Here is a 10201-nt window from a genome sequence, read left to right as displayed (position 1 = left end):
GGTTGGGTTTTGTCATGAGGATCACTGGGACCCTGTTTGCACTCTCACACCGTTGCTTCTTCGGCCCTCTGGTGAGGCCGGCCGGCTTTTCTTCTTTGGTGAGGAGTGGCTCGGCTTTTGGTCCGCTTGGCTTGTCCGCTCTTATGGGGATCCTCCACCGGTGATATTGTACCCCGTACCGTATTTGGGTTTGGGCCGCTTCGCTGCTCCTTTGTTTATGTTTCTGGTGGCCGTTGCCGAGGGCCAGTCGTTGGATGGCACGACTTCCGGCCCATTCCGCTCCTGGCCCTTCGTTCCCTTGGCTTTGCCTTCCGATTAATAAATTTTCCCCTCGCCACTTTGGTGTGGGTAACCATCTCTTGTATTCACAAATGGGAGATTTATAATCTTTTGGTTGTGTGAGTAACTGAATTCATAAAATCTAAGGATTCACCTTTTTACACTAAAAATATGAATCTATAAATTTATGTTTGTGAGGTGAAATCCTACTATAAAAGTGCTCAACATTTGAACCATGACTAATGTGTTTTTAGAATAAATTTATAGATTTCATTCCAAAGATTCAAGCTAACCAAATAATTTAATTTTATGAATCATAACTCCACAGATTTGAAATCTCTAGATTTTTTAAATATCTAGACTAAAGTAATCAAACAGGACCTTAAGGAATGGAGAGAGTTACATACTTAAATTACCACAAGCGTGTCAAAGCCGTGACCTTTTTACAGAGAGGTGCTAGTTATTGACTAAGCTATCCTCCAATGGACACCCGACACTATTTATAAGAGTTTTTTACTAGTAGTCTACTTAAGGGGATGAAACTATGACTTACCCAATTAGTGAAAAATATTACTGCATGTTCACTTTGAACAAAACTGTAAATTTATTTTTTACCCACTATTAGTTTATCTATTAGATTTGTCATTCTGTGTGGCAAAGTAAAGTTATTGCCTTTCCTTGTCACTTAAGTAGGTGACCCATTTTCTATCTACAACGTGCTGAAAAACTACCACACCACCTCCCCTGGCCAGCAACCACCTTCCCCCTTCCCGAAAATCATGGGATATGTTTCATCATTGAGAGATTCTCTGTTAATGAGAATATGTCTGAACATTTGATGTTGAATGACTTAATTTCTCTGTGAGGCCTCTCTGTTTTTCTTCAATTTTCTCTTAAATCTTCTGTTTCTATTATCGATTTACTTCTTGTTAGATTTAATTTTGAGTCGACGATGAGAAGATTGGATGCTTGGTGTTTTCTGAAAATGAATGTTTTCTTAATCGACTTTCTCAATTTCTAAAATCAAAAGCATTTTATACACCCGTAGTCTAGTCGAATTGGTGGATGAACTTTTAGTTATTCATGTGTTTTTGCCTCAGATTTTGAAAGAGACGATTCAGAGAAGGGTGACATTTTCATTCGTTTCCGGGGACTTTGAGAATTGTTTTCTCTGCTCTGCGCAGTCAATCAATGGATATAAACTGAAAATGTTGGAGGTTCAGAATTAAGGCTATAAGAAATCATGATTTCATTTCAGATTCTTGCTTCGACGAGAGTTCTCTTTTATATTAGTAAATCTCTTGTTCAACAGATCCCCAGTTCTTGATTCTGCAGTTATCTCTGGTTCAAAAAACCCGAGTCTTTCTTGATTCTGTAGTTACCACGGATTTTGAATTGGTTGTTGATGAATTTGAAGATGAGACAAGAACAACTAACTTTGCAATATATGGAATTTAGTCCAGAATTCTTCTCTGGTACAATTCCTAAAGATAAAAACAAAAATTTGGATCTTCCCATCCAGAGCACTGCAAGATAGGATTAGAAGCAACGAAAACGCATCTTCCAAGTCTTCTGAACAAGGAAGAGAACAGAAGACAGGGATGGAAACAACAATCGGATGCTAATGCATCACCAAAAGGGCTACCGCTATTGCTTCCATGATTATGAGCTTGATCGTTATAATGGTGATGGTGGTGACCTAACTTCCAAAATCAATTTCAGAACCAAATCTTCAATCTTTCTAGGAAGGTCAGAATGAAAGAGTGGTCGAGACATTGCAGCTGTTTCCATTGGACTCAGTACGAACAATCATCCATAGAAGATAAGATTACTCAAACAAACACAACGAAATGAAGAAGAGGGAGGTGGGGTGAGTGAGGGTAATTTGGTCATATTACATACTAGGTATCGTTCAAGGTAAAACTAAAACGTTTCAGCGAATTTTTCCGGAAAATCGGTGAATTTCGCCTGGTTCGGTGAGCGAACCAAAACACCGAAAAGCGAAATTACTAAATCTCGTCGAAAAATTGCAGAAAAATGATCAAACCAGCAAAATATTGGTGATAATCGCCGTCAAACTTGAGAAATATTGCCAATTCCGAAAAGGCAAGTAAAAAAGCTCGTCTACGTTCTGAGCTTATTTAACAAAAAATTAAATAAATAAATAATGGGATAATTACTATTGCCCCCCTGTACTTTGATTTTATTACTAATGTATCCCATGTATTTTGCAAAATTACTAATCCAACCTTTAACTTTGTCTATAATTACTAATGCCCCCTCGTTCCGTTGTTCTTGTTTGGCTTTCCATATTTTCTAAATCCCAATACCCTTTCTTTCTCTTCTTTTTCCCTGGTTCCCTTATTTTGTGGAATTCTCTGCTACCAAAAAAATCACCAAAATAAGATATAATTGAATAAATTATAGACCGAGGGGAGTGATTTTTGGACGTATCACCTCTTGTTCCTTCTCGGCGTTTGTGGTTTCGCTGGTGGGTGGCGGTTAAAGTTTCTCCCTGGGGGGTGTTCGTTTGCCAATATTAAGCCCCCCCCCCCCCCATTTATTTTGTGGTTTCTCGTTGCTGGGGGGTGGCCTCTTTTTTCCTTTCTTTTTGCATTTGGGTTTTTAGTCATTGGTTGGGTTTCATTTCTGTTTTATGGTGTTCGTCTTTTGTTTCTTATTTTATGAGGACGTGGACATTACTATTCATTTCGGCTCTCTCGTTTGGGGGGGCGTTTTTGTGCGGGTTTTTAGTTTCGTCGGGGGCCGTTATCCCATAATAATCCTTTCTTTGAAGTTTGAAGAAGAAGATGAGTGCCATCTATTTTGCAGTTTTGCCTTCCATCTGAACTACTCAGGTGAAGAAGATGAAAATAAAAAATTGTTAAACGTGAAAATGACATGACTAGTTGACTATAATATATTATTTAATTACTTTTTTAATGTCTTGTACCGAGAATCTGATAGTTTGCAGGATATATAAATATTTTACATTTTAAAAACTTTAACTTGACATTTGTTGATTTGCAGGGTATACGTTGGCGAGATTTCGCCAATCAACCAAGTAGCGAACCGGCAAAATCGGCCGAAAATTTGTAGTGTGACCTGCACTGCACATTTAATGCGCAGCATGTGCAGCGCAAGGTCGAGTCTCGACACCAAGACGGATGGTCGAGATCGAAATTTCGGTCAAGATTTCGATCTCGACCGTGCGCTGCACCGAGCTGCGCATTAAATGCGCAGCATTGAAGCACAACCCGAAAATTTGTACCTTGGTACTATCATTACTACTATCGTCCATGGGGGAGAAACCTATCTGAGTAATGGAAAGTGGGCATCTAGTAATATTTCTCATTTAAGTAGGCATGTCATAGTTTAAGGGGAATTGATAATGGTCTACTTATAAACGTCTTCTTTAATCTTTGGATCCCTAATTTTCCACTGCATCATATTTTGAGATCTCCTCCACCTGATAGTCCTCTATGGGTTGGTGAGCTAATCCATTGGCCTTCTTAATCCTGGGATTACTCAAAATTGGGGCTTTGGTTTTCTCCTTATGATATTGTTACAACATTAAGACTGCTATTGTACCTGAGGCTTTGTTAGATAGATGGATGTAGAAAGACACTCTTAAATGTGACTTTACTATTAAATCTGATTATTATATGGAGATGACCAACCTTCCAAAGAAACAATTTAATTTTTGAACTAAAATATGGATAATTCGTACTTTACCAAAAATTAAATTGTTTCTTTGGAAGGTTAGTGTCATAATGCGTTTCTTACAAATCTAACTCTTTTTAACAAAAGTGTCTGCTATACTCCTTTGTGCCTTTACTGAAAATGTGCTAATGAGTCAATCGTCCATATGAAATAAAATTATCATTATCAATAATTTACTCTCTTTTTTCAAATATATGTGGACCCCACAAAAAATGTGGGCTTATTCCTTAATATAATAAAAATAATTCAGAAATGGGACCCCCAATAGGTCTTATAAGGGCCTACAATATAAAAAAGCATTAGTGCTTCTCCAGTGGAAAAGTTATATAGATTTTCATTCTTTAGCCCCCAAATGTTGAATTTTAGTTCCGCCCCTAAATATTTATGTTGATCTTTTAGCCAAACGGGCAAGATGTTTGTGTTTATCAAAAAGAGTTGTATACTTGAACTTTGTTTCTACTGGAAAGCTATCCCCAGACTTGTTTACTTGAATGAAATTTTTTCTATGTTTGGTCGACCAAAAAAAAAAAGAAAAAAAAGGAACTATCATAGCTCAGTTCCATATGTAACACAACAACTTAAACTAGCCCTAACTTGTTTTAAAAAAGAAATTTGTTCTGGGTTAGTAAGTAACGTGCCTCAGGATGAGGTGAAGAGTTTTCTTAACTTTGTCATATATTTAAATAATTATAAAATTATTCCTTACAGATGTAGTAAAGATATATATAAACTTAAATGAACCTCAAATTAAAAATAATACGAAATTTTGAATTATTTATTTGTAATATTTTTGTTTAGACCATTAATTTATTATAAAAATAAAACGTGATTAAATTTAAAGGACAAAATTGAGTCACTCACTTATTCTTTAAGAAAATAATAATAAATAATTGAAAAACAGGAATCAAATCCATTACTCATAAGACAAAAAAATGGCTAGAGAATCATTTATTCAAAAAAAAAAGTTCACTTTTTTCCATAAACATTGTACAAAAAACATTAATACAAGAATACTTTGGTATTGATCTATAGTATTCTATTCTTTTATATAATTTTCAGAAAAATAAATAAATATGACGGCACGTATTCAAAAACTAGACGGGCCATCCGGCGCCGGACTTTGTCGGGCGAAGGTAACGGTCAGTAACTCCGACCATCGGAAAAAGCCCGCAAAGTGCATTCGCCATTTCACTTTACACAGTCAATTTCCTGTTACTATATTTTTTATAATTTCAAATCTGAATCTTCTATTAGAAGTTCCAGAGAAAAGAATCCCTGAGTTGGTCATCGACAGCACCATCATCGTCGTCGATAACGTTAAAAATGGAAGAATCTGTAACAGTAGAAGCAGAACCGGGTTGTGGCGGAGGCGGCGGAAAATATTGAGTAGAGAAGTCTTGAATTCCAGGGAATCCGGTGAAGTCCACACCTTCACCAGATCCCATTGTTGTTAACAGGTCAAAGAAGGACCAGTCGATGGACACGTCACTCTCCGTTGGTATACCCGAGTCCGCCGTGGACGACGGCGATGTATACTCAGATTGCAGCGGCGGTGGCTGAGGGTGAGGGTCGTTCGCGAATCGAACAGCTTCTGCTTGAATTTGTGCTGGTGAGAGTGACTCAGCACCGACGATTTGAGGTGGGTTATCTGGGAAATTAAATTTGGCGTTGCGTCCTCGCAAGCAGAAGACGGCAGCATCGAAAGCTCTGGCGGCTTTTTCTGGGGTGTCGAAGGAACCCAACCATATTCGTTCCCTGCTGTTGGGAAGTCTGATTTCTGATACCCATTTTCCCCACTTCCTCTTTCTTACTCCCCTGTAACGAAAAGAAGAAGAATCGTTTATCTCTGCTACTGTTTTCTCTGTAGAGACAGAAGGTTTCACCATTTTCTCTTCTGTGATATATTGACTTTGATTTGATGGAATGTTTGGGAGAAAGGGAAGATTGTTTGTGTCGTTTGCTGATGAAGGAATGGAATGACGGCTCTGTATATATATGGTTGGTTTTGGATTTTACAAAGAGCGAGAGAGTCAGAACTGAACGTTGGACTGGAACCAGCGTTGGCGTTTCAGCCGAAAAGAGCGTAAGAACAGCGGACAGGTGGCGGAGCTTGATAGGAGAATGGCGATGTTACGCGGTCAGGAAGATCAGAGATCGAGAACACGTTGGTTTTCTCATGAGCATCGTTTTCCTCATGGTACTTCTTTTCTGGTTTGTGTTAATTAATTAATTAATGGGGTCTTTGACCTGTTACGAGACATAATCCCAGTTAGACAAAATAAAAAAGACAGCTTTGGTTTCTTCTTATGGATAGTTGAGAGCTGAGACTGGGTGGTCCAGGTGCTGCCCACTTCACCACTACCTTTTGCACTTAAAGGAAGCACTTTCTTGTGGTCTATGGCTACAAGACAGGTAAAAGGTGATGAGATTGACACCATTTCCATCCACAAAAGTTCATAAACATACCTGTGCAGAAATCTCTGGAAGTGTAAACTTGCGGCACCTTTAATGGATATGTTGCTGAGATTGAATATGAACACTTTCAATAAGGATTCTCTTTATTTCAAGCTCACTCGGTCACTCCCAAGTGATTTGATAAACCTCATGTCTTAGATTCGAATCATTTCTACTTTTCTGTTTTTTGCATTTGACAGTTGTGTGCTCTTTGGCTTGGGCATGAGTGCTACCAGTTTCTGTGGACTATATTAGGCCTCCGGTGGGTTCCATTGACTGGGCTAGTGCTTGCGCTGGTAGTGCACGTGGCTAATGTTTGCATAGGTCGCACTTGATAAAAAGTTCAAACATTGCGTAGCGGGGGGCACTAGGTTGCCGCTACTGCATCCCCTCCTTTTGTTTACCAAAAAAATAAGGATCTCTACCTACTGCTAAATTCTCTTGAAGATAGATCCAATCTAGTGTGAACAGGTACATCTTTAACAGCTACCTATCGGAGACATTCTTTTTTTTTTCTTTTCCAAAAGATAAAATACATTATCTTTATTATCAATATAGAGTCTTTCTTAAATAGGTTTAAAATATCAATATCTGGATATGGTATCAGTCACACGCTTGTAAAAGACTTGTGGTCCCAAATCAAGTATTTTATTGTACTAACAAATATATTTTGATACGATTCAATAAACAGGATTCAACATTGGGGGCCAAAGAATGAAAGTCTAAATAACCTTTCTATTGATAAAATATCTAGACTTTCCTATTGAAGAAACACCAATGTTTTTTTACCCCACATAATGTATGAGCCCTTATGAAATCATTGGGAGTCTCATATATAAATTATTTTATTATATTAAAGAATAGACCCACATATATTGTGTAGGACCCACACATATTTGTAAGCAAAACAACCTTGTGGATGAAAAACCACTGGAGGATCACCCCGCGTACGAAAAAAAGACCCCTTTGGAGGTAAATTATTGGGGTTTTTTTTTTTAAACAAAAGATAGATAAATTAAAACATCAATACAAAAAAAAAATACACATGACTTCTTTTTTTTTTGTTTGGCCAACCACCGGTTTCCAAGGCTTTGCCCTGACTAATCCGGTGTTCGACCAAGGTTGCACACCTTGGTTAGCGGGTGAGTCTCCCAGTGGGGTTATTTTTGCATCCACAAGGTTTCAATATCTGAACCTTGCTTGGACCAAGCCCCCCCGGACACATGATTTCTACCTTAAAAGGTTAGATACAAACTAAAATTTTCTTTGGTAAGAAATGCAAATTAATTTTTTATTTAAATAAAAGATGTAAACCAATGGTAGTTAGTTTACCTTATTAACTATGGACATTTAATTCACAATATAAAAATCAAATAACAAAAATTCAAAAGAAATCAATAAACAAATAATATGAAATAAAATAAAAAAATGATAAATAAATTGAGAAAAAGAAAGAGTACCTAATTGTGGAAAAAATTTTTTTCCAAATTTTCCTTAACTCATGCTTATAGAAAGAGGAGAATAAATAGGAAGAAAGAAAGAGAAGAGAATAAATAGGAAGAAAAGATAAAAGAAAAGAGGGGAGAATATATACGGATTGAAGAGTTAGTTTTTAATTATGAATGACATTTATAGATATTATTTTACCTTCAAAATTGTTCTCAATATTAAGGGGGCCAAATAGTTTTTTAACATGTGGGAAGAGAAAAAACTGAAAAAACTAAGGGAATTATTTAACATAATTGCGCTCTTTTAAACTCTCTCATGCTCTGTTGTAAATATGTTTAAAACTTATTTTATATAAATATTTGTTTTAATTGTATCTTTTATCCATGGTTGTATTTAGTTCAATATATGGTTTATATATAATAAGAGCCCATGTATTATTAATTGGCTTATATATAGTATGAGGGCATACATATATATATATATATATATATATATATATATATATATATATATATATATATATATATATATATATATATATATATTAATATATCTATATGACTTGGGACTTGGGCCGTGGGCTTTGATTCGGAAGGCCATCCCGCTGCTGAGTGATTACGTGGAGATGCCATTAGAGAGGCACTCTCCAGTAGGGAGGTCAGCTGGATAGGTACCTTCTTGAAGGGAGTTGAACTGAAAGGTACCCTCAACAAAGAGAGGTGACTTTACCCTTTCACCCACAGCCTTTGGAGCTCTATATAAAGCCATTTCCAAGTTCATTCTAAGCACGGAATTTCCTCCTCCTCTTTCTTTCTCTCTCTCCCTGTTGTTGTTCTGTTAAGCAGTGAACATAACCTGATACACCTTAAGTAACCTTTTATGGGGTGCAACCTTAAAGGTTGGGCTGATTGATCTTTGGGTGAAAACTACTGTAGAACCCATATGCACAAATCGGGGTGTCTAAATACCTTAAAGAAAGTACATCTAGTACGTTTCAGCTCATTTGACAGTATTGTGAGAACAAGCGTTCAAGTATATTTGCAGATTCTTCAACAGCGTTATAACAAGCTCAACCCTTAATGCACCATTTATTTGCAAAATGGGGTGGGAAAAAAAGGGGTGAAAAATAAATATGTGGGCCCCATATGTAATCGGGTGAGAGAGAAAGAAAGAAAAAAAAATGAAGGAATTTTGTGAAAAAATGTTAAATGTAAGTCCCACTTTTTTATTTTTCACATTTTTTCACAAAATTTCACCAATTTTGTGAGGTTTTGAAAAATCATGGGATGAGAAAGTTAGCATGTCACCTCATAAGGGTGTCAATTTGAAGCCCGAACTGTTAAAATTAAACCTTAATGGGTTGTGTTTGGGCTAACAATGGCGGAGCCTGCACCAAACCGGCCAAACCGGAATTTGTTTTACAACCCGTTTTGTAGTTTTACATTAAATAATATTTGAATCATTATGTTATCACTAAGTAGTTGATATAGACAATTAGAAAATTTAAGCATGAATTCAATGATCAAATAGTCATTCTACTACTTGTAACGGCAATTAGAAGGATTAAGTATGAATGTCCAACTGAATTGTTGCTCTAAAATTTGACTGTGGGCCAACTGATTCACTACCAAACTAGTCTTGATTCCTAAGAAACAAGAAAGTGAATGTAAGCCTCCTCAGAGGACGAGAAGCCACCTCCAATGATTAAGTCAGAATCTGATGAACACAAATCCTCATAGGGAGGAGTAAATGCTCCAAAAAGACGAAGAGATAATGTCTTCTTGGGTAGTCGTAGAAGAATAAAACCAGAGTTAATGTTCTTGGACTTACTTCAATTCGTTATGAGTATTTGCTTATATACCAGGATAATGCTTCTAAGGTGGTGAAGATGCATTGTAGCCCTCGGATTTCTTGATCCCAAATGGAGGGTTGTGATGGTCCCTGATGGGTGGTTTGATCAACAAGCCAAGAGCCCAATCTTCTCGAAGAATCTTCAAGACAGCTATGCACAATCCTACCGAATCATGTGGTTAGAGTCACGTTGACATGGATGTGATAGATATCCCTTACTTTGGCAAACAAAACGTAAGGGTGTATTACTCGAGGAAGTCTTTGAGCGAATGAGAAGCTTCCTTGGGCAATGAGCATTTAATGAATCTTAATGCATTCAATGTAGAAATTAATCCGTTGATGACATCTAGAAAAGTAATGCGCAAAATCCTCTTACAATGTTACTTTGGCGAGACATGACTAGTCAGGCACTTAATGGAAGACCATTCGAGAAGTCCATCATGAT

At 36.9% G+C, this 10201-nt stretch overlaps 1 protein-coding gene across 1 annotated transcript; it reads right to left on the bottom strand.

Moving 5' to 3' along the window:
- Positions 1-4942: 4942 nt before the first annotated feature.
- On the bottom strand, positions 4943-5949 carry LOC149021467 (ethylene-responsive transcription factor ERF017-like). Its single transcript, XM_089147125.1, has one exon. It carries the CDS (start codon positions 5886-5888, stop codon positions 5253-5255), a length of 636 nt encoding a protein of 211 aa, XP_089003251.1. The 5' UTR covers positions 5889-5949; the 3' UTR covers positions 4943-5252.
- Positions 5950-10201: the final 4252 nt, after the last annotated feature.

This window comes from Hakea prostrata, chromosome 3, assembly GCF_041222555.1.
Source record: "Hakea prostrata isolate BN-2017 chromosome 3, UWA_Hpros_2, whole genome shotgun sequence".
In the NCBI taxonomy this organism is placed as follows: domain Eukaryota; kingdom Viridiplantae; phylum Streptophyta; class Magnoliopsida; order Proteales; family Proteaceae; genus Hakea; species Hakea prostrata.
The sequence above is the reverse complement of the archived record's forward strand: the minus strand, read 5'-3'. Positions and strand labels throughout refer to the sequence as shown.

Coding starts and splice junctions, on each gene's coding strand:
- LOC149021467 (XM_089147125.1), bottom strand. CDS start 5,888: ATGGTGAAACCTTCTGTCTCTACAGAGAAAACAGTAGCAGAGATAAAC.